Genomic DNA, 26,050 nt, shown 5'->3' on the forward strand with positions numbered 1-26,050 from the left:
TGTGTGTCACAGCGGCTTGACCACCCAGATCGCGAGGATGGTAAAAACCTGAATCTCAAGATGTGCTGCACACTGACGAGATGCATTGCTGTTGAAGTGGAACAGTCGTGGTGAACTTGCCACACCTCAGTTGTATATGGCTTACCTTGGCATGTGGGCTATTATTTCCCCAGCTGCTCGTAGGACCGAGATGGACTCCGAAATTTTCCTCTTCCCTCTTCCAGCAGAAAGGGTGGGCCGCTAGTACGTACCAGTACCCAATCAAACAAGAGAGCCAGTGTACCCAGTCTTCTCAGTTCAGGACTCTTTTAGAATTCTAGCATGTATAGTATCACAATACATGCTGCTAGTCAGATTTTGTTTTCATTAGTTAAAAGGAAAGAGTGGAGTTTTGGAAAGGTCTCACCTTTTTACGTACAAAAGGATTAAGAGGAGATTGCAGGTATTTTAAAATCTGTTGACCGGTTGTGAAATGGCATGTTGTTAGTCGAAACTTCAAGTCCCCAATAAGTGACAAGCCTGTAGGAGGCCAATAGCCTTGGGCAATATGTCATTGTGACTGAGCTCCACGCCATATTAAACTACAGTAAGTATGTTGTGACAGTCAGGGTCCTCGTAGACATCCCCAAAGAAGACCTGAAAGTTGAGTGGGCCCAAGAAGGAATTGTAGACACGCAGAATATCATGAAAAGGGTGTAAAGTGATTTGATCAAGTTCAACTCATCCATCCTCACTTTCAATAGCACGAAGCTTCTGGTGCACATCAGGGCGAGTTTTCCTTGCTGAAGCATGCGGCACTCTGTCCCCAACCAATTCCGCTGTTTAAAATGTCAGCACTTTGGGCACCCTGCTCTTGGACGTAAGGGAGAAGCCACTTGTGGCAAATGCGATAAATCGCCCATGCTGGAGCTCCTTGAACATCTCCCCTGAAGCGTCAACTGCTCTGGGGATCACCTTGTCTGGAGTGGTCACGGCAGTGTCTTCCTTGAAAAACGGAAGACCCAAGAGATAAAAACGATTAAGTGCATCATGAAGCCAAAAAGATTCACAAGGCTATGCAGCCCCCTATATTCGCTGCCTCCTTTGCTTCCGTTCTCGAACGGCCAGTACACAAAACCGATGCTGCTATACAAACGGAGGTTGCTAGTGTCAGCATTAGTAGCTATGTTTGTCAATGCACTTGTACTGCAGCATTTATTTTCAAGCCTGCGCCTCTGCCCCCCTCCCTCCTCCCTACACACACACACACACACACACACACACACACACACACATCAGAACTTCAGAAAAGGCCGTGGTTGCCAGTTGCGAAACTACTGACCCTCCAAAGATTCAGTTTGGTCCACCTTTCAGTATGAAACTACTACTTTGGCGGTTGTGGTTCGGAAGCCTCCTCAGGCAAAAAACTCAAAGTCGAAGGCGAAGAACCGCCCACTGACGGAGACGGGAAGTATACAGTCCGACGAAGTCGACGTCCCACGCAACCACAATATTGGTTGCTAATGGCAACAGAAGGCAGAACTGGAGGTAACCAATGGTGAGCACAGTATGACGCTACGGAGCATAGTTGAACTGTTTAGTCGACGGGTAACTCAAAACAGTGCTGCAGTGCTAGTGGTGTTGATAACAAAGCAAAGCAATGGCAACGTTAAACAAAACAAATATTGCATTACATCTACAACAGTTGCCGAAGTTGATATTTCGTCAGAAAGGAACCCAAGGAATTTCGCAGAGTGAGAAAGAAGTGGTGGATGAAATATTAGCGTTTCTGAAATATGAGTCAGTGGAATGTGTGGAGTCATGTATGCTCGACTGTGCAGACAATGAACATGAGGACAACAGTGATGATGATCCGTGCTTGACTTGTGAAAGTGATACTGAAACAGGTGCCAAGCCATGCAGTACATCATCCTAGCCGAACAGGGAGCCACGAATCTCGTTTGCAGTGGAAGATACTAAAGGGCAATCGTTGTCCAAGGAGCGACCATTAAACGTAATTAGTAGTTAGAAGATCATCCGAAGCATAGTAAAAAAAAACAATTATAAACAGTTTTCGACTAAGTCTGCAGCAGTAGCCGGCCGCGGTGGTCTCGCGGTTCTAGGCGCGCAGTCCGGAGCCGTGCGACTGCTACGGTCGCAGGTTCGAATCCTGCCTCGGACATGGATGTGTGTGATGTCCTTAGGTTAGTTAGGTTTAAGTAGTTCTAAGTTCTAGCGGACTGATGACCATTTCAGTTGAGTCCCATAGTGCTCAGAGCCATTTGAACCATCTGCAGCAGTATGACCGTGTAGTGCGTAAGAAAAACTACGGCGGGATATTCAAGGGAGGACAAGGCACACTTGTTGCGTGGCAAGGACGCTCGATACAATTTACAGGATGCGCCTGATGGTTACCTACTACGTTACGTACATCAAACTGCGCGAAAACATAGATTACATCTCCCCAGAAATATGTAGAGGAGATAAACAAACTTATCCTGCCGTTCATTAAGGAATTCGTTTTCACCTCCGACCAATCGTGATTTGAATAGGAAATGCATATGAAAGGAACCCTGGAAGTCAAAGGTACCAAGAGAGTGGTATGAAGATCAGTTAACATCAATGCCGCAACACATTCGTATACAGTTAGGCCGACTGTTAACCTGGATGATACATTGGCTAGAAAGTTGTTCATTGTGCAGTGGAAAGTTAGAGGTGCTTTGCCCCCTATTGTTCTTTCTCGTGTGCGTGATCTTGCAAGGGCAGTAGTGGACTATTTATGTCGCAGCAAGCAAGAGTGGGGAAAGGGAGCGTAAGATAACAATAAATATGATATTACCACTGCTTTTGGCCGATAGATGGTCAAAATAACTTGATTTTGCCTGATTTCTGGTCTGCGTATAAAAATCATACTCCTCTAGAGCAAACTATAGATCCTGCAAAGTGAGTGACACCAAGTTCGTACCATCTTGAACCACTGGACAAATTCAGCCTCTGGATGTATTTTTTCCTTTCTTATAATAACATATGACCGCACTATCTCCAGCTAAGACACTTAAAGCAGTAAAGGAGTTTTGCTATTTGGGGAGCAAAATAACTGATGATGGTTGAAGCAGAGAGGATATAAAATGTAGACTAGTAATGGCAAGAAAAGCGTTTCTGAAGAAGAGAAATCTGTTAACATCGAGTATAGATTTAAGTATCAGGACGTCGTCTCTGAAAGTATTTGTTTGGAGTGTAGCCATGTATGGAAGTGAAACATGGACGATAACTAGTTTGGACAAGAAGAGAATAGAAGCTTTCGAAATGTGGTGCTACAGAAGAATGCTGAAGATAAGGTGGATAGATCATGTAACTAATGAGGAGGTGTTGAATAGGATTGGGAAGAAGAGAAATTTGTGGCACAACTTGACTAGAAGAAGGGCTCGGTTGGTAGGACATGTTCTGAGGCATCAAGGGATCACCAATTTAGTATTGGAGGGCAGTGCGGAGGGCAAAAATTGTAGAGGGAGACAAGAGATGAATACACTAAACAGATTCAGAAGGATGTAGGTTGCAGTACGTACTGGGAGATGAAGAAGCTTGCACAGGATAGAGTAGCATGGAGAACTGTATCAAACCAGTCTCTGGACTGAATACCACAACAACAACAACGACAACAATCTCCGGCTAAGCCTTACAGGGTAACCAGTTTCACGATAAGCTCCACGACAGACTGTTTCTCATTCGGTTGCAAGCCATCATATTCCATCAGTTCTCTTCACCCCGTTACACTAATATGATTCTATATGCATTCTTTAAGAGTGGACACGTAGCTAAACGTCCTGCATTGTTTGTAACTCCCAAGGAGTTCGCCTTCGATCTTAATTGTGTGAACTTTTGCAATCACTGTGGCGCGCCATTTTTCATGGTGCCAGTTATTGGTTTGTGCTGATCATTTCTTGAATGTCGGCGATGTCCATTTTGTGAAATGTAATACATACATCCCGTAGAAGGTTGATGTCTGCACATAAAGTCGCTCCTTATGTTAGAGAGATCAATGTGAATGGTATGTTGCAGGAACACAGAGTGAAATACAACCAGAAGTACTCCAGGGTGTTCGGACACGACCCAGAAGCCATCAAGGCCATCGAGAAGTCAGAGAAGGAACCATCACTTGCGCAGCTGGTCCAGCGCTGGCTGGAACGCACTCCCGGTCTGGAGGCAGAGGGCTTCAACTTCTGGGGAAAGTACCGGAGAACCGTCGAGATACTTCTGGAGCAGCAGCGGAAGGCAGCAGAGGTAAGACTGATACAAGATCGCAATCCTCACATTCTACATTGATTAGTAGCTAAAAGGAATTCCGCCGACAACGCAGCAATTTATATTCGCCTGGCTTGGTAACGATTTGTAACTTTCAGAGAAGCGTCATGAGTGGCGAATTTTGAGTAAAATATACATTTCTCTGGTTGCCATATTAAAATTTGCTTGTTTTGCAAAAACACAGCGGTGTTTACACAGTCTCACCTCACTAACATGTTGTGCAAACGCAACTGCAACAGAATTCTGAAAAAGTGGTCTATTAAGTATATTAAGTGAGGAACTGAGGGAAAGTAAGATCAGTAGCTTATGAAAAAGCATACCTTCGGTACAAAAAAAGTGTAATGTCTTCACTTGTGTTGTTCCAAAACCCATAGCACTTTTCGTTTCACCAGCTATCGGTGGCCCTTAATAATTACACACGTTCACCGAAAAAGTCTGTAGTTAGTGGAATAACACGGTAGGTAATGAAGTCTTAAATAATAACGATGTGGTAAAAATTCTCCTCTTTGCGTGCTATCATTTGCCAAAATGAAAATAGAAATGAGCGTTTGACGTCAGTGGCCGGGAGGGCCCTTGGGGGGCAGGTCTTATTACATTCGACGCCACATTGGGCAACCTGCGCGCTGGATGGGGATGAAATGATGATGAAGACAGCACAACACCCAGTCCCTGAGCGGAGAAAATCCCCGACCCAGCCGGGAGCCGAACCCGGGTCCGTAGAACGGCAATCCGTCACGCTGACCACTCAGCTATCGGGCGGGACATTTGCCAAAATCTCATTTGTGTATCTGAAACGAATTATGAAACATGAAGAATGTTGTGGCTATTTCACTCTGGCCTTTATCGCTGGCACGACGCGATCACAAATGCGTGTGCCGCGTCAGATCAGTTTTCTCGAGATTGGTGACAGATAGATAGCTCTTCCCAAGTCTACAGAAAAATTCAATACGTTAGCTAAATTTCATATTCAACAGCATTCTATGTAATATGCACCAAACGCAAAATCATAGTGACCTCTGTTTTTCGGTGCAAACTTTTCCGAATTTCACCCAGTGTCTTACTTCCACGTAAATATCGTAGTAATTATGACCATTAATGAAATGATGGGCACATCATCATGAACCTGACATATAAAGCTGTAAGTAAAGCAGAAATGAAATTGTTTCCCCGAATAGTTTCTGTAAAATCGTTTGAGAAAGACAGCATCGCGTGCCCATCGATTGACTAGCCGAAAGATGGAAAACACTTATCGATATCCCCTGCCGAACAAACGAATGAACTCGCCCAGCGCTATAGACGAAAACAGATCACTGCACATGGGGTGCCCCCCTCTATCTGCCACCCCACTAGTATAACTATCGCTGCATCCTCATATCTCGACACTTCGCCAGAAGGTGATGAGTGTGACACTTGTCGAAACGTCACGGTGTTTAACACTGCCATTTCGCTACAAACCCGAGAGGTTTTTCACTAACAGCATATGCCGGGAGAACCTACAGTCACATTAGAAATCATGTTTTCTTAAATCACTTCATGTGAGCACCGCCCGCATCTCGTGGTCGTGCGGTAGCGTTCTCGCTTCCCACGCCCGGGTTCCCGGGTTCGATTCCCGGCGGGGTCAGGGATTTTCTCTGCCTCGTAATGGCTGGGTGTTGTGTGATGTCCTTAGGTTAGTTAGGTTTAAGTAGTTCTAAGTTCTAGGGGACTGATAACCTAAGATGTTAAGTCCCATAGTGCTCAGAACCATTTGAACCATGTGAGCACCTAGGTAGTTTCCTAGCCTCTATAATTACTAAGAAGTCGACGAGAAATTAAATTCTAATCTTCCCCCTTTCGTTTTCCAAAATTGTCACTTTTACAATGCATGTATGTTTAACTATTGCAGGAAGAAGAAGTTGACGTCATCCGGAACCAGCGCCTCCTCGATTACGAAAGGCGAAAAGATGTGTTCGAGTCAATCTTCGACCCTGCTATGCATGCTGCCCTAGTCGCACGGGGAGAAAGGCGGTTCTCCCACAAAGCCCTGCAAGGCGCCATCATGATTACCTTCTACAGAGACGAGCCACGCTTCAGTCAACCTCATCAGCTGCTTATGCTTCTCATGGACATCGATTCGCTCATCACCAAATGGAGATGTGAGAATTACGTCGAGAAATGCATTCATTCTAGCAGAAATACTTCTTTTAACTTTAAAAATTCTTATCTTTGAAATCTGAGCCAAGTCAAGAATCTGTGCCAGTCTAAATATGCTCACCAGTAACTGTAAAATCTATATTACTTGGCACTTAAGATTATATTATACAAAGGGTACTTTACGGAAGATATGATTGTCTTATATGCACTCCATTACGAAGAAGAATTAGGTAATGGTGATGCCATTTTTTAGCAGGAAAGGTTAAGTGACGCAGCGTCAACAACAAGATCACTCCACCAACATGGGATACTGAACCAGCAGTACGTCACATTATTAAGAGAAATCAGGACTTAACCGCTTACAAGCATTGAAATAAATCAGTGGTGAACGCTGAAAATTTGTGCTGGACCAAGACTCGAACTCGGAAGCTGGGTTTCTCTAGAACGATTGCCTAAACCGTCTCGGCCATACCGACACGCTTCCTCTTCTACCCAAATTCTCAAACTGTCAAGCGCAAGTAGCAGCCCAATCCATCAACCCCACCCCACTGCTCTTAGAAGACATGATGCATCCGCACTGAAAGTATCTAAAGCTGCCCTAATTGATATCCATATACAGGATGAATCACCTAAAACTTGCACGCAAATATTGCGGAAGTGGAAACTGCAGTCTATTTGCGGTTTTAACAGAATGGATTTCCAGCCAATCAACAGATTGTAATCATACTTAGCAAGTATATTTTTTGTGCAGACATACTCTTTTTTAACGAGACAATGCCTATTGACATTAACAGACTAAAAATAGGGTGAATTAGAAGTAAGCGTTGTTTGTTGCAGGATTCTAGTGCGAGTCGTTTACGAGATATTGTATTTTGAAAAGTTCCCTCACAGACATTTGTTTGTGCCGTTCAACCTGCGTAGTTCAAATGGCTCTAAGCACTATGGGACTTAACATCTGTGGTCATTAGTCCCCTAGAACTTAGAACTGCTTAAACCTAACTAACCTAAGGACATCACACACATCCACCCTGCGAGGTTACTGGGTACGATGTTGTTACGTTTGCTTACAATGTGCTTTTGTGTTCCTTGAGTGTATTGCGACTTGCTAATCGGTTAGTATGTGCCAGTCCAAGCATTTGAATTTCCACAATATTTGTGGTCTACATTTTAGGTGATTCACCCTATATATGATACGGTGCATCCGCAATGAAAGTATCTAGAGTCATTTTATACATATATGAAACCGAGGACGGATCTAAAAACTTCCCGTGAGGATGCCACCACATCTTACGAACCACTGCAGTATTTAGCAAATCCTACGAGCCCTGGGCTATTGGAGCGGGCGCTACTTGTGGGTGACAGGTTGAGAATTTAGGTCGGACGGGATGCGTGTCCGGATGGCCGAGACGGTTAGGGCAACTTTTCTAGAGAAGCGGAACGTCTGAATTCGAGTCCCGCTCCGACAAAAATTTCCAACCTTCACAACTGATTTATTGCAATGCCTGTAGTCGGATGAAGTCCCGACTTTATTAATAATGTATTCTATATGGTCGCTGTACAAACAGTGGTATCTGCTCTGGCGACATGTCCGATAGCAATACAGGACGGTGATGTAAATTTCTGCCTTTGTCCAGAGTTCCACACAATAACCTTTCTGTTTTATGCTCATATCATTACCTCATCAATGCTCTGTGCCTTGCAATGCCGAATTTTCCATTTGCCTCAGAACAACCTGATGGAGCTTTGGGAAAATATTCCACCGTTAGTTTTATTTGTGGCTTCGTTTTGATGTGGAAGATACATCGTATCATCGGTTAAAATTTATTCTATGAAGTAGAACGAGCTTTGAAGTAGATGTGACTAACCTGCTTTTAAAATTAAGTTTAGTATAATTCTGCGGCTTTAGCTCCCTCAGTAAATGATCAAATTAAAGCACAGCAGCCATTCTAATTCTGAGCAACGAATTTATGCGTCCAGTTTCCTTATTGTGTTTTTTATGAAACTTAAACGCCGTTTTTGTTTGAACAGTAACTGATTTCTGAAAACTGGTTCATAATGGAGTAAATGTTCTATGTCATCAAGAGCAACTGTGGAAATAGTTATCTACAAGAATTCGAGTAATAGATACCACATGCTACCATTCTGGGTTCCTTTCTCGATTGAATGGTCTATAAAATACCATGCTATGACATTTAGGAATGAAGACAGGCAATCTGAGATAATTTTCGATATTTCCATCTCTTTAAACAGAGTAAGGTCGTATAATAATAACGTCATGTGACGAGGGCCTCCCGTCGAGTAGACCGTTCTCCTGGTGCAAGTCTTTCGATTTGACGCCACTTCGTCTACTCCCGCGTCGATGGGGATGAAATGCTGATGATTAGGACAACACAACACCCAGTCCCTGAGAGGAGAAAATCTCCGACACAGCCGGGAATCGAACCCGGGTCCTTAGGAGTGGCAGTGAGACGCGCTGACCACTTTTTTATTTATCTCATTTTGTTCGTTTTTGTTCGTTGTATCTGCTCGCGGCGGACGTTGCAAGACACCCGTTTCATTTCGTCGTTGACCCATTAACTCAAGTTTTATAACACACACACCCATGCCCGGGGGAGGACTCTAACCTCCGGCGGGGACCACTCAGCTACCGGGGTCGGACAGTAAGGTGGTGCAGCGGTAAGATACTGCTTTCGGGAAGACGGTGGTTCAGTTCCCTGTCTGGCCATCCGAATTTAGGTTTTCCGTGCTTTGCTTAAAGGGCTTATGGCGTATCCAGAATGGTTTCTTTAAAAATGATTCAGCGGATTTCTTTCCCAATCTCTCCCTAATCCGAGCTTGTGCTCCGTCGACGGGACGTTGAACTCCAATGGTTCATCCTCATTTTTATCTCCCAGTTCTACGAGGCCTCTGTAAGCCAGAAATTGAGAATTTAAATGCTTCAGAAGATCGATCATATGGTATGTGGCGTCCAGTAACATCAGCCCACGCCACTTGTGCTATATTTGTCCATTCTACGTGGGATATTCGAATATTTTTGTGGTGTACATCTTCCAAAGAACGGATAATCTCCAAAACCCAGGAATGGAATAGAAACGAATAGTTCAGGTAAACTAGATTTCCGAATGCTGCTTGACACTATACTACAGCATCGAGTTTAGCAACACTACGGTCATACAAAAAACCTACGAAATTGTGCGTCTGACTAGACGATTGTTAGCGTGTCGAAACGGTTAAAGTATACCGTGCATCCAAAACCAGCGCCGTGCCAACTGTGGTGTACCACAGGGGTGAAGAATGGCTACGGATATGTGCTTGGGTTAATAGGCGTACAACTTTAGAGAAGCTAACCGCCCAGATGAACCAACAGGCTACCAACAGTGTATCCTCAATGTCGGTTCAGCAAACGTTGCTGCGTGTGGGCCGCTGCAGCAGCCGCCTGGTTCATGCGCCCATCCTCATTGCTGCTCATTGTCAGCGAAGGCTGGAATTTACACACCGTCACAGCAGCTGAACGTTCGCTGAGTGGCGACAGGTGGCTTTTTCAGATGAATCAAGTTTCATCCTCCGTCGACTTAAAACATCTGGAAACGAACGCCCTGCAACAATCGTCGGAAGCATCCAGGCTGTAAGAAGGAGCGTTTTTGTTCTGGGAAATGTTGTTGTGGCATTCCCTTGGGGTTCTCGTCATTCTGGAAGCACAATGGATCAACACAAGAATGTATCCAAGTCCGTCCCTAAATGTGCACTACTGGCCATTAAAATTGCTACACCACGAAGATGTGCTACAGACGCGAAATTTAACCGACAGGAAGAAGATGCTGTGATATGCAAATGATTAGCTTTTCAGAGCATTCACACAAGGTTGGCGCCGGTGGCGACACCTACAACGTGCTGACATGAGGAAAGTTTCCAACCGATTTCTCATACACAAACAGCAGTTAACCGGCGTTGCCTGGTGGAACGTTGTTGTGATGCCTCGTGTAAGGAGGAAAAATGCGTACCATCACGTTTCCGACTTTGATAAAGGTCGGATTGTAGCCTATCGCGATTGCGGTTTATCGTATCGCGACATTGCTGCTCGTATTGGTTAGATCTAATGACTGTTACCAGAATATGGAATCGGTGGGTTCAGGAGGGTAATACGGAACGCCGTGCTGGATCCCAACGGCCTCGTATCACTAGCAGTCGACATGACAGGTATCTTATCCACATGGCTGTAACGGCTCGTTTAGCCACGTCTCGATCCCTGAGTCAGCAAATGGGGACGTTTGCAAGACAACAACAATCTGCACGAACAGTTCGACGACGTTTGCAGCAGCATGGACTATCACCTCGGAGACAGTGGCTGTGGTTACCATTGACGCTGCATCACAGACAGGAGCGCCTGCGATGATGTACTCAACGACGAACCTGGGTGCACGAATGGCAAAATGTCTTTTTCTCTGATGAATCCAGGTTCTGTTTACAGCATCATGAGGGTCGCATCCGTATTTGGCGACATCTCGGTTAACGCACATTGGAAGCGTGTATTCGTCATCGCCATACTGGCGTATTACCCAGGGTGATGGTATGGGGTGCCATTGGTTACACGTCTCGGTCACCTCTTGTTCGCATTGACGGCTCTTTGAACAGTGGACGTTACATTTCAGACGTGTTACGACCCGTGGCTCTACCCTTCATTCGATCCCTGCGTAACCCTACATTTCAGCAGGATAATGCACGACCGCATGCTGCAGGACTTTACGGGCTTTTCTGGATACAGAAAATGTTCGACTGCTGCCCTGGCCAACACATTCTTCAGATCTCTCACCAACTGAAAACGTCTGGTCAATGGTGGCCGAGCAACTGGCTCGTCACAATAAGCCAGTCACTATTCTCGATGAACTGTGGTATCGTGTTGAAGCTGCATGGGCAGCTGTACCTGTACACGCCATCCAAGCTCTGTTTGACTCAATGCCCAGGCGTATCAAGGCCGTTATTATGGCCAGAGATGGTTGTTCTGGGTACTGATTTTTCACCATCTATGCACCTAAACTGCGTGAAAATGTAATCACATGTTAGTTCTAGCATAATATATTTGTCCAATGAATATCCGTTTATCATCTGCATTTGTTCTTGGTGTAGCAATTTTAATGGCCAGTAGTTTAGTTTGTTTTTCCTCGGCACAATGGCATCTACCAGCAGCACAATGCAACGTGTCACACAACACTCAGTGTACGTACATGGTTTGAACAACACCAGGATGAGTTTACCGTATCCCCCAGCCAATAAACTCCCCGAATTTAAACTCAATGGGGAATCTGTAGGACCATGTTGATCGGGCTGCTCACGCCGTGAACGCTCAATCGAGAAACTTGTCCCTGTTGGCTGTCGGCACAGATCCACATATCTGTCGGTACCTTCTAGAACTTCACTGACATTGTTTCTGAACCTCTCACAATGGTCTGCTTTGCAATAGGTGGTTATTCAAGCTTTTGAAAGATGGTCACATTAACGTTACTGGACAGCATGTAAACTGCTTATCAGGATTAGAGAACATAACGTTCAGATCTTTCACTGACAATAATACTGTCTATAAGAAAGTAAGAATAGCAGATAATAAATCAGTCACCCGTCGAAGACGTCATGCTAACTCCGAATATCACCACTTCTCGCTCGGACAATGTCCTCAAAGAAAGAGAGTAGTCACGTTTCTTCAGGAATATCATCTGAATCAACTTGTTGATGATTAGATCAAACATAACTATTAAACCGCTTGGATGCTATTTGCCATCCTCCCACAGCCAAAACAGTCCCAGACTTTTTGTTTGGCATTAAGAGAGGATGGGTTAGACGGTCAGATGAGATTCAACAGCATGCCTGAATGATAGATCCTACCAGGGACGTAGGCATGTGGTCACGTGAACATGACTATTGTCATCTTCGAAGACTGGAGTGTCCACAGCACATTCACCACGAAGATGTAGCAGAAAGCCCAGCACCTGGTCACCTAGAAAGCTAAATCAAAAATTGGGAGTCCTGTTCACTGAAACTTGAATGAATAGACCCAGGTCATGATACGAAAAACACGCCCGAAACACACGGAATCAGTATTTTTTGTATACTTAGGCCTGCAGCACGAAACATGTCGAAACATGCCATTTTAAATCGAATCTTGCAAGCTTGCTGCTAATAGTGTTGTTTCGTAGGTTGGAACTTAAATAGTGGCAACACTGCTTTGGAGACACTATGCAACGGAATCTATTATTGTCGCTGATAGCACACGTTGTTGACGTACCTACCTTACCTTCGAGCAAATGGACTCGCCCGTCCCATGTCACAATCGAGGGAAACACAGTCATGCGAGAGCGAGCGGTCTAACGTGACTGTGTCACTATGTTTTCGAAACAGGAACAACGAAGTTGGATCAAGACTGAATGTGCCAGAGGTCGTACAGCACGACAGACATCAAGGTCTTCAAGAGAGGTGCGGAGAATCGGCATTGCGGTACAGAACATTGGCACGTTGGGTAAAAGCCTTCAACGAAGGTCAGCAAACTTGGCAGACATGCATCGGGCTGGTCGTACTAGCGTCTCTAAAGAAGGAGTCCATGCTGTTGCCGCGTTGCCGCGGTAGTGGACATTGATCGATGCCATACGATTCATGAGCTCGCCCACGAAACCGGATTAGCGCATACGACTGTGCTTCGCATCCTGAACGAACGCCTGGGCACGCGAAAAATTGCATCATGATGGGTTCCGCATGACTTGACGGAAATGCAGTAATGGATGCGTTACGACTCTGCTCAGACGCAATTGGAGCGCTATTAGCGGGAAGGAGAGGCTTTCTTACGCCGTATCGTAGCACTGGATGAGATTTGGGCCACATCGTACGAGCCAAAACTGAAACAGCAATCCAACGAATGGCGTCATTATGGGTCGCCGCGAAAGTCGAAAGTGCGTCAGAGCCCCCCAGTATTGTGAAAGTTATAGTGATTATCGTGTACGACTGTGATGGTGTTGTCCTAACACATTACGTTACTCCACAGCAGACCGTCAATGCACAGTATTACTGTTCATTTGTGGAGCATCAACTGCGACCAGCTTTGCGAAAGAAGCGACGACACTTTCTGCGCAACCCACCCATCATTTTGCACGACAATGTGCGGGCGCATACAGCGCAAGCTGTGGGTGCTCTGTTCGGTCGATGGGACTGGGAAGTACTGTACCATCCACCATACTCCCCGGTCTTAAGTTCTTGTGACTTTGATTTGATTCCGAAGGTGAAGGAACCATTTCGTGGCATTCGCTTCAGAACTGTTCCAGAGATTCGATAGGCAGTAGACCGCTCCATTAGCACCATAAACAGAACAGACTTTGCTAACGGTGTACTACGCCTTCCACATCGCTGGCAACGGGTTCTACACAACACTGGTGGCTACTTTGAAGGACAGTAACAGGTGCAAACATGTAACTCTTTTGTATCGGTTGTGAATAAATAGTTGCCACTATTTATGTTCCAACCCTCGTATATTCCGTACAATAGGCTATTCCGGCAGTACACCTCCGAAAATTACAGCTGGTTAATTTAATTTACTTTTGTGATATTTGTATACGGCATTAATTCTACACGGTAATCTACGTCTATCTGGGCGACACGTACATACTGTATCATTGATGATTCCTTGTGTAAATTACCGCTATTTTTGTAATGGTTCAAATGGCTCTGAGCACTATGGGACTTAACTTCTAAGGTCATCAGTCCCCTAGAACTTAGAACTACTTAAACCTAACTAATCTAAGGACATCACACACATCCATGCCCGAGGCAGGATTCGAACCTGCGACCATAGCGGTTACGTGGTTCCAGATTGTAGCGCCTAGAACCGCTTGGCCACTTTATAATGATAAAATAAAGTCATGTAGTTATTTGACAGTTGGTTGACAGTACTGAATGATCTTGTATGTTTACAAAATGGTTATAACTAGTCAGCGGTTTTGTTTGAGTTAAAGGTAAATTATTTGTTTGTTCAATCTTTGGTTGTTTATTTTTTTATCCTTTGACATGTTCCAGAATCGGAACATGCAAGCCAACCGGAGTGGCCGTGCGTTTCTAAGGGGCTACAGTCTGGAGCCAAGAGACCGCTACGGTCGCAGGTTCGAATCCTGCCTCGGGCATGGATGTGTTTGATGTCCTTAGATTAGTTAGGTTTAATTAGTTCTAAGTTCTAGGCGACTGATGACCTCAGGAGTTAAGTCGCATAGTGCTCAGAGCCATTTTGGAACACGCAAAATTATCCGCATGAACGGACCGACTTCAGACGCAAATATTATCTAGAAAATTTTATTGACATTCTGATGTATGACAAGGGGTAAAAACTAAACAACCAAAGTTTTCATAAACAACTAAATTATCTCTAACTCAAGCAATACTGCTGACTATAGCTATAGAGTAGAAATAACGAGCTAACCACTTTGCAAAACAAACAGCTTCTTTATGAACTGTCAACTAGCTACCATATTACTACGTGACTTCATTTTACCATCATAAAAATAGTAACAACTGACAAAAGGTTTCATCAGTGATACAATATGTATGTCTCGCCCACCTAGACGTAAGCGTACATGTACAATGAACTCCATATACATCGAAGAAGCAAAGAAACTGGTACACCTGCCTAACGTCGTGTAGGGGCCCGCGAGTACGCAGAAGTACCGCAACACGACGTGGCATGGACTCGACTAATGTCTGAAGCAGTGCTGGAGTGAATTGACATCATGAATCCTGCAGGGCTATCCATCAATATGTAAGAGTACGTAGTGGTGGAGATCTCTTCTGAACAGCACGTTGCAAGGCATCGCAGATATGCTCAATAGTGTTCACGTCTGGAGAGTTTGGTGACCAGCGGAAGTGTGTAAATTCAGAAGAATGTTCCTGGAGCCAATCTGTAGCAATTCTGGACGTGGGGGGAGTCGCATTGTCCGGCTGCAATTGCCCAAGTCCGTCGGAATGCACAATGGACGTGAATGGGTGCAGGTGATCAGACAGGATGCTTACGTACGTGTCACCTGCAGAGTCGTATCTAGAAGTATCAGGGGTCCCACATCATTCCACCTGCACACACCCCACACCGTTACAGAGCCTGCACTACTTTGAACAGTTCTTTACTGACCTGCAGGGTCCATGGATTCATGAGGTTGTCTCCATATCCGTAAACGTCGATCCGCTTGGTACAATCTGAAACGAGACTCGCCTGACCAAGCAACATGTTTCCAGTGATCAACAGTCCAATGTCGCTGTTGACGGGCCCAGGCGAGGCGTAAACCTTTGTGTCGTGCAGTCATCAAGGGTACACGAGTGTGCCTTCGGCTCTGAAAGCCTATATCGATGACGTTTCGTTGAATGGTTGCACGCTGACACTTGTTGATGGCCCAGTATTAAATCTGCAGCAATTTGTGGAAGGGTTGTACTTCCGCCACATTTAACGATTCTCTTCAGTCGCCGGTGGATCCTTTCTTGCTGAATGTTTTTCCGATCGCATTGATGTTGGAAACACCATGTTTCCTGATATTCACGGTACACTCGAGAAATGGGCGTACGGGAAAATTCCCACTTCATCGCTACCCCGGAGATACTGTGTCCCATCGCTCGTGCACCGGCTATAACACAACGTTCAGACTCACTTAAATCTTGATAACCTGCCATTGTAGCAGCAGTACCCAATCTAACAACTGCGCCAGACGCTTGTCTTATATAGGCGTTGCAGACCGCAGCGCCGTATTCTGCCTGTTTACATATGTCAGTATTTGAATACCAGTTTCTTTGGCGCTTCAGTGTACAAATATCGCGAAATTAAATGAAATTTACCAACTGTAATATTCGCAGATGTACTTGTCTGTAGCAGTGTTGTCGAAGTACAATGGAACTATTGCAGCTAACTTCCAAGGTTCAATTTAAAATAATAGTATCACCTCCAGCCTGAACCATACTTTGTAGAGAATGCACGTTAAATGCCTCATTGCGCCATCACCACAATAGTGACTAGCCGCCTTGCATCACTGGAAAATAGACAGAATTACGATTCTTTAGACCACCGTACATACCTTCCCTCAGCTCTGTCCATTGTGTGTGTTGTTTGGGCAGGCAACTTAATGAGGCGCTGTGAGGTACGAGACTCCGAATATACATTGCATTCAGTTCCCTTTTCAGTGTTCGCTCGGGAACTAGGTGAAATGGACCTGCATTCGCGGTCAGAAACAATTCTTGTCGAGTTTGAAACCATTTGTCACTGACAAGTGGTGACAATTGTCTCTGATCCCTGTCGGTTAGAATCATTTTACGACCATCGTACTTCTGCCACATGACTACGAGCTGAACACCATGCATCAACAAATGTGGTAACTTCATTTATGGTGTGGTCATGGGCACGTCCAAAGATGAAAGCTCCTTGCTGCCATTCTGTCACGCCACCACGTCAGTCCATCTTACTGCACCGATTACATACAATAGGCTGGCCCACACGCAGGACTTCACTGCCATTCCTTACATCAGTGATGGAGAGTCACATGGCCGCTTGGTACCAGTTCTACGCAGTATACAACGCTTCAAACGACCCGTGCCCTTTTATGGGGAGGGGGGGACTAATACCGGGAGTTTCAATATTAACGTCGATGTTTTAAGGCATTGTAGCATCATTATATCCAACTTAAAATAATAAATAACACGTCAAATGAAAGAGCAACTCAAAAAGTTTTGTTTGTGTAACTGTGGGCCTGCACTGTTACCGGTAGTAGCAAAGATGGCGGCTGTTGAACGGAAAGCTTTTTGTGTTCTACAGTTTGCAAGGACTGAATCTGTTGTAACAGAGCAACTTGCATTCCACATAAGTTCCAATGTAATCCTCCAAGTGGTGATAACATCCATAAATGGTATCATTAATTTGAAGACACCAGCCGTCTTTGCAAAGGGAAGACTATCAGACAACCAAGAGTTACTGAGAAACATGTTGAACGAGTGAGAGAGCCTTTCACGCGTAGCCCCACGAAGTTTGGCTAGTCATGAATCAGCAGTTCCAGTGACGTCTGTGTGAAGACTTTTAAGGAGATACTTACTACTAAATCCCTATCATTTGCAGTTTTTACAAGCACTAAGGCAGACAGACTACAGTTTACGTGCCATCTTTGCAGACGAAATGGTTCAAATGGCTCTGAGCGCTATGGGACTTAACTTCTAAGGTCATCAGTCCCATAGAACTTAGAACCTAACTAACATGAGGACATCACACACATCCATGCCCGAGGCAGGATTCGAAGCTGCGACCATAGCGGTCGCGCAGTTCCAGACTGAAGCGCCTAGAACCGGTCGGCCACACCGGCCGGCGCAGACGAAATGTTCACCAACTTTGTCTCCATGTGGAACTGTTGTGCACAGCGATTGTATATTATTGTAAGGAAGGATAGGAATACAGCCATCAGTTGCAAATCACATTTTTAAAATTATTCTTGCATAAGCAAATTCCATATATAAACAGCATTTGGTGAGCTATAATCTAACATACTGCCAACAGTACATGTCACCATATGTCTTTATTGGATCACGCCAGTGAAGTCTTTCCAGGTGTACTAATTCTTACATTAACACTTAGTACCTCCGCCTCCATAGCTAAGTGGTCAGCACGTCCCTATCATGCCGGGTACACATGCTCAGTTCCCAGTATTGCCAGGACTCTTTCCTTGGTGGGACGAGTGTAGTGGTGTCCACTCAGCCACCTCTTGTCAATTGAGGATCTGCTCGAATGAGTAGTAGTGATCTGGAAATCTGACAACGGCCGGGAGAGCAATGTGCTTCCCCTCCATACCACATCAAATGAAGCCGTATAGCAGAGAATGGAACAGTGGCTAGTCGGCATCGCGCAGTCATCTGGACCTGATCATGTAGTTAGTTACCCTAGTTGTTACACTGCTTTAACATACCTTACATGAATAGAAATTCACAACTGATTTTCACAATGACTGTGTTTATGCAATGTCTATAGGCTACATTACAACGCCCTTCACACAAACATGCATGTCGGGAGGACACTGTATTGTTGCATACAGACACAGTTTAAACACAGGCATTGAAAAAACCAATGGTATATATGCCTCGACAGATTAAAATGACGATAATAAAAATTTACCTCTCACTGTGTAGAAATCACAAAGTGCGACCATAGGGGACGACATGGCATATGGAAGTTTTGGTCGGTTTGGGAGGCGTGGACAGATAGATGAAATGGTTAAGAAGACTGCTCATGGTAACCAAGAGATCCGGATTCGTATTGTGGTCCATCACAAATTTCTCATTTGTCTGTAATAAAATGTACAGCTGATTTCAAAACTTATTTGCAATTTGTGAATCCATTTCATAACAATAATTTACATGATATAAAGTCCTAAGTGTGAACTCACCATTACTAGTACCTCGCTTAGCACTATGATCGTGAGCTTGTAAGTGACAGGAGTGATGTTTCTTTCAGTCGCTTCCACCTGCGGCCAAGAGAGTCAGTGCTTTTTTACTTTTTTTCTGTACCTTTCTGTCTTGCCTTACTCATCTTCTTGTGATTTGCTGACGGTGTATGTTACGGCAGAATCATACCAGTTCAATTTAGGGCCAGAGACAGTTATTGCTTATCCACAATAACTTGACGATTTTACTGGTGTTGCCACAAGCAGAGTAAACTGGCGCTAGTTTAAAGATAAATGAATATCTTCGAGCACTGCCAATGTTCAGTTGCCCCTAGACGCTAGGTATAACTGGACACATTGTTAACGGCATCTGAGCCACCACGGTGGCAAGCAGCCGATAGTGCCCTCCGCTCACAGCTCCTCTCCACTGGCGGTATAAATGTGAGGGCAACACGACCTGCTGCCATAACCCACAAGTCAAGATACGGGCAAGCGGTACACCGTCCTGGTACTGTCTTTGACTCGATTCAGAAGACACCATAACCATTTTGAGGTGTTTATCACAAGAACATTGTCCTTATCATTAAGTATCAGATAATGACACATCAGTGATACAAACTTCAAGAGACACTATGATGACAGACACAAAAGGTGAAAACCTGATGACGTTTGTGTAGCATAATATTAACACATTCTGCGACTTTCTTATGTACCTAATACAACTTGTTGTTGTTGTTTTTGTTGTGGTCTTCAGTCCTGAGACTGGTTTGACGCAGTTCTCCATGCTACTCTATCCTGTGCAAGCTTCTTCATCTCCCAGTATCTACTGCAACCTACATCCTTCTGAATCTCTTGATTCATCTCTTGATCGCCCTCTACAATTTTTACCCTCCATGCTGCCCTCCAATGCTAAATTTGTGATCCCTTGATGCACAGAACATGTCCTACCAACCTGTCCCTTCTTCTTGTCAAGTTGTGACACAAACTTCTCTTCTCCCCAATTCTATTCAATACCTCCTCATTAGTTATGTGATCTACCCATCTATTCTTCAGCATTCTTCTGTAGCACTACATTTCGAAAGCTTCTATTCTCCTCTTGTCCAAACTATTTATCGTCCACGTTCCACTTCCATACAAGGCTGCACTCCATACAAATACTTTCAGAAACGACCACCTGACACTTAAATCTATACTAGATGTTAACAAATTTCTCTTCTTCAGAAGCGCTTTCCTTGCCATTGCCAGTCTACATTTTATATCCTATCTACTTCGACCATCATCAGTTATTTTGCTCCCCAAATAGCAAAACTCCTTTACTACTTTTAGCCTCTCATTTCCTAATCTAATTCCCGCAGCATCACCCGATTTGATTCGACTACATGCCATTATCCTTGTTTTGCTTCTGTTGATGTTCATCTTATATCCTACTTTCAAGTCACTTTCCATTCCGTTCAGCTGCTCTTCCAAGTCCTTTGCTGTCTCTGACAGAATTACAATGTCATCGGCGAACCTCAAAGTTTTTATTTCTTCTCCGTGGATTTTAATACTTACTCCGAGCTTTTCTTTTGTTTCCTTTACTGCTTGCTCAACATACAGATTGAATAACATCAGGGAGAGGCTATAACCCTGTCCCACTCCCTTCCCAACCACTGCTTCCCTTTCATGCCCCTCTACTCTTGTAACTGCCATCTTGTTTCTGTACAAATTGTAAATAGCCCTTCGCTCCCTGTATCTTACCCCTGCCACCTTTAGAATTTGAAACAGAGTATTCCAGTCAAGATTGTCAAAATCTTTCTCGAAGTCTACAAAAGCTAGGTTTGCCTTTCCTTAATCTTTCTTCTAAGATAAGTCGTAAGGTCAATACTGCCTCATGTGTTCCAATATTTCTACGGAATCCAAACTGATCTTCCCCGAGGTCGGCTTCTACCAGTTTTTCCATTTGTCTGTAAAGAATTCGCATTAGTGTTTTGCAGCTGTGACTTATTAAACTGATAGTTCAGTAATTTTCACATCTGTCAACACCTCCTTTCTTTGGGATTGGAATTATTATATTCTTCTTTAAGTCTGGGGGTATTTCGCCTGCCTCGTACATCTCGCTCATCAGATGGTAGAGTTTTGTCAGGACTGGCTCTCCCAAGGCCGTCCTGCAATATAAGTTATTATATTTCCATCTGATGAGAATATGTGGTGATTTTAGAGTGTGTGGTTAGCCAGGAACCTAAGAGCACAATTCAAATTTCCTCAAGTGAAACGAAGAGCAATAACATTCACATTCTTCATTGTCACAGATATCTGGCTGTTAATTGTCTAGCGTACATAAAGATCATGAAGAGACAAGTACTTCACAGGTTACAATAGATGGGCAATTGGTACATTTCTGCCACTAACGAAATGTCATGTATGGCCAGCCTCTTTATCGGGTTCAAATGCTCTCTTGAGGCGGCAGTTCGCAAGCGCACCCATGTGGGTCATAGAGTGACTGTGCGTCCCCTGTATTTGAAGTAAATTGAATTCCAGTCTGCCATTTTTTCTGTAGTAAAGGGCGTCGTCTGCTTTGTCACGCCCCCTTGAAATTGCCTTTAACCAATTTCAAACAGCTCATGCTAGGTTTATTTTTTCTCAAAAAACCATAAACAGCTGCAGTTAGTGTGGAAACTGGCAGCAACAAGGAAAGATTTGGTGAAAATATTAATAAACTTTTCCGTGCAGATTAAATTGCTAGACAACTCAAAACACGTTCATCCATCCACAATAACTTTTGTTGCTCGCAAACTGAACATAAATCTGACCAACTACCGAGGACTGGTTTAAGGGACAAGCGGCACAAGCCACCACTTGGATCACAAAGCTGAGAGGGACGCTGGAGACGCCGCAACTGTAATATTTCATTATAGGACATATCATAATTAATAGTGGTTGCTTGGTGCACCAAGCTGAGAGGGTCCCTAGGAGAATCATTTGTGTTCAGTGCGTATCAGAATTAGTGGCGAAAATTGACATTGGTGAAAGTATGCGAGGGGTCAGGGGAGAGGCATCAAACAATAAGTTGCTTTTGTGGAAATTGCAAGCAGCACCTGAAGTTTATCATTTGAGGCGTGTTGAGCTCAATTAATAGGAATGGTGACTGATGCAGAAATTCTGTATTTTTTTCTGTTTTAAGCACACCAGAACCTCAAAAACCAGCCCACTACCGATGAAAATATTTTAAGGGAAGCGTGGGTAAAAGTGTCATGCTGTGTGCCTGGCTCTTACCTTGTGAGCTGCAGTTGGTGACTGTGTAATGAATGTTGGGTATGAACACACCAAATCGTGAGTCAGTAATTGGGTTTCAATCAGATTCCTCATTTGTTATAATCCTACGGTCCCTACATAAAGTAAGCTGTTATTTTATTCTATCATGTTAAAATTTAACCACATGGTCAGAATTTACAAAATTATATCTCGGACTATGCTAAGCATCAGTCTATTATATCAATCATATTTTTGTGTTGACATTAATTGCTTTCACCAACTAAAATCGAAATTCCCACATTCTCACCTAACCTAGGCGTCATGCTTCACTACATGTTAGTTTGTCAGCACATCAAGTTTTCTTACATTCACATTTGTTGGTTTGCCAATTCACAATCAAATTGTCACATATCAACCTTACCTTGGCCTCTGGCTTTGTTACAGATCAGTCCATCTAGTTTTCTTCCTGCTCTTCCTATCAAAAACAAATGTAATCAGTTCACATGTTGCACCAAAAGAAACCATTACATTCATTGATTCTCACTGACTACTGACAACCATCTCATGATCAATCATGTTCACTTCCCATCATTCATCACTGTTACCAACTGTAGCACACAATGGAAGAAATAGGTGCACTGTAACTGCACTTAGTCAGTTTCTTCCCTAAATTCAGCTTCTGTAAAAAGATGGTCATTGTTTACAAATAAGGAACTTCTCAACAATTACAATGAGGTGTTTTTGGGTGACATGATTTCAAAAAATTTTATAAGTAGCTACATGCTTAGCAGAATAAAAGAGACGGAGGAAATTTCCTTATTTGCTGAGAATGTTGTGATACTTTGCCACTAGCTCAAAGTTCCAAAAGATGCTTCTACAGATCCATTTAATTTTCACTATTTAACATACGAGAAATTGAGTTACATACTCAAACCAATGACTGAAGTTCCTAACTGCACTATTGTTCTTTTGTGTTAAACATGAAGTTGCTTTGTATGCTTCTCCAGTAGCAAATTCTCTCTTTGTATTCTGTAATATTGTGTTTTCATCTTTTCTGGACTTGAAAAAGAATATCTGTGGTCATTGTAAAGAGATGTACTAGGCATCAAAACAATGATTATCCCACATAAGATTAGAATAATAATTTTACTGCATAAAAAATATAAATTATTGGCATCAGTACAATACTAAAATTAAATTTTAGGCGTAATAAGTGCTGCTGATACCTCACTAATAGCACTGTCTTGCAAATTGGTGAAAGCTCACTTTCTGCGTAGTGGTTGTAAGATTTTATTTTTATTTCTAAATGTATTGAAAAAGTAAAGAGAGTTGGTACTATATTGCCTACGACAAAAAGTGCTGCTGGTCATTTGCTTGACACATGTATTTCTCTTCATTATGAGTTGAGCTGAGGTAATTGGCATAGTTCGAAACCAGCATTTGTTTCTCATTTGCAATCCATCTTTTTGATACTGTATTCTACCTTGTATTCTAAAGGAAACCTGTCTTTACTGAGAACCAAAGTGATTTTCTGAATTTATCTTAAGCACAAATACAATACTGTGATCGACTCTTTAATAATGTTAAAAATGTATGATGTATTTTAGTCATACTTGGAATATGAAATATTTGTTGTTTTATCAGGTGGTAGATCTCCATTTATAAGCAGGCACACACACTTGTAATGTAGGTGACACGGTTACGATTAATAACTCATTATTCCGATCAAGTACAATACAGCATGAATACACAGCATAATCTTCTAAATTAGGTCATTCCATCTTCATCTCGCAGATATCGCACTCTGTGGCTGAGGTTCCTCAGTCAGCAATGTCACTGACGCTGGCATCACCAAAGTCATTTTGATTTGTGTACTGAAGACTCTGCAGGCATGTTTAATTTATATTTTTTCACACAAACCTTCCAAAAAAGTTAAATATTTCACTAATAAAAGAACAGCTAAAACTTTGTACACAAGCTGAAGACTGGCTTCTCGTAATGAAAAACATGGCATCCAAGTTGGCATTGGTTGCTGCAAGCAGTGCTGTAACTAGCATATTAGCCTTTCTATGAAATTTTCAATAGTTGGGGCTAGCCCTCAAGGATGCAACTGAAAAGTTTCCTTGTAAAACACAGTTCCAATTTTCTAAAACTCCATAGTAATTTTAAACTTTCATGTTATTTTATTTTCCAAAAATAGCCTAAGAAATATATATATATATCAAGTGGGAAAGCGCCGGTAGAGAGGCACAATAAAATAACACACACACACAAAATGTCGGCTTTCGCAACTGGCGGCTGCTTCGTCAGGAAAGAAGGAAGGAAAAGGAATGATGAAAGGATGTGGGTTTTAAGGGAGAGGGTAAGGAGTCATTCCAATCCCGGTAGCGGAAAGACTTACCTTAGGGGGAAAAAAGGATAGGTATATACTCACGCCATGTATGTATGTATGTGTGGAAGTGAAACATGGACGATAAGTAGTTTGGACAAGAAGAGAATAGAAGCTTTCGAAATGTGGTGCTACAGAAGAATGCAGAAGATTAGATGGGTAGATCACATAACTAACGAGGAAGTATTGAATAGGATTGGGGAGAAGAGAAGTTTGTGGCACAACTTGACCAGAAGAAGGGATCGGTTGGTAGGACATGTTCTGAGGCATCAAGGGATCACCAATTTAGTATTGGAGGGCAGTGTGGAGGGTAAAAATCGTAGAGGGAGACCAACAGATGAATACACTAAGCAGATTCAGAAGGATGTAGGTTGCACTAGGTACTGGGAGATGAAGAAGCTTGCACAGGATAGAGTAGCATGGAGAGCTGCATCAAACCAGTCTCAGGACTGAAGACCACAACAACAACAACAACAACAACAACAACAACAACATACTCGCGCACACACACATATCCATCCATACATACACAGAAACCTTCCAGCACCTGATTGAACGGATACCTGAGAGAGTGGAAGCTGTCATCAAGGCTAAGGGTTGGTCAACACCATATTGAATTCCAGCATTACCAATGGGAGGTGCCATGAACTTTTAAGTCATATTCAGCCAGGTGTCTGGATACTTTTGATCATATAGTGTATGTTAGGTATATTTTTGCTAGGAAGACACAATCAACAGTCACAGTATTATATTTCCCCATCCAATGCATTGTCACTTTCTGGCACATGTCCTATCAACAGCTTTGGATGAAGGCTGTGTTACTGTCTAGTAAGTCACCATTAGTGAAGTGAGCGGGAGAATGTCTCCTAGAACACTGAGCACAGGTGATTTTGAAACGGAGAGAAGTTGTTGGCTTCATAGGGAGTGAATAAGGATGGAAACACTTAAGGATTCAATTTAAGAACAATTATTTCCCAATAGTTAAACTTTAAATAGAGAGGTGTCTTTGCAAAACAGTGAATACACCCTACTACTCTGTATGTTAGTACTTTCTAGTAACTCCCAGTTCCTGGCCTCTTCAGATTAGTGATCTGCTCGCAACTCATTCCAACATCACACAGTCATATACTTTAATGACAACGGAAGACAAGGGTGAGACAGTGCCTGCACTCTTTAGACTCTAATACACAAAAAATCTCAACTACTACCCATTGGTACTACTAGAGATACTCAACATATCTTGTTATTTATCAATAGGTAGAAAACGTAAGATAATAACTGTTGCTGGATATTTACCAGAAACTCAATTCTCCTCCCTCAAATGTGTAAAGACTTTTCATAGTTGTTTTATAATCAAAGTGTCACTCTATAGTGACTACCCCAGTGATCTGGCTGCTGTTTTACTCCTAGCTGCCTTCCGGTGATCAATATCTTTGTCCTCTACACTCTCATAGGGATGTCGATCCTGAAGGTGTTCCTAAAGATTTTTCCAGGAGGTTCTCAAACATTCTGGTTGTATGTCGGCATCTGCTAGTCACCTTGGTGCCCAAGGATGTTGTCCTGGCCAAGCCATTACAGCATCAGTGTGTCT

At 43.3% G+C, this 26,050-nt stretch overlaps 1 protein-coding gene across 1 annotated transcript in view; it reads left to right on the forward strand.

Moving 5' to 3' along the window:
- Positions 1–26,050, forward strand: part of LOC126282517 (tryptophan 2,3-dioxygenase) — a 362,921-nt gene that overhangs the window by 310,908 nt on the left and 25,963 nt on the right. The window contains exons 6-7 of the mRNA XM_049982178.1: positions 4,039–4,260; positions 6,167–6,416. Of these exons, the coding sequence (XP_049838135.1) occupies positions 4,039–4,260; positions 6,167–6,416 (472 nt within the window). The remainder of the gene's footprint in view (positions 1–4,038; positions 4,261–6,166; positions 6,417–26,050) is intronic.

This window comes from Schistocerca gregaria, chromosome 7 (assembly GCF_023897955.1).
Source record: "Schistocerca gregaria isolate iqSchGreg1 chromosome 7, iqSchGreg1.2, whole genome shotgun sequence".
Lineage (NCBI taxonomy): Eukaryota > Metazoa > Arthropoda > Insecta > Orthoptera > Acrididae > Schistocerca > Schistocerca gregaria.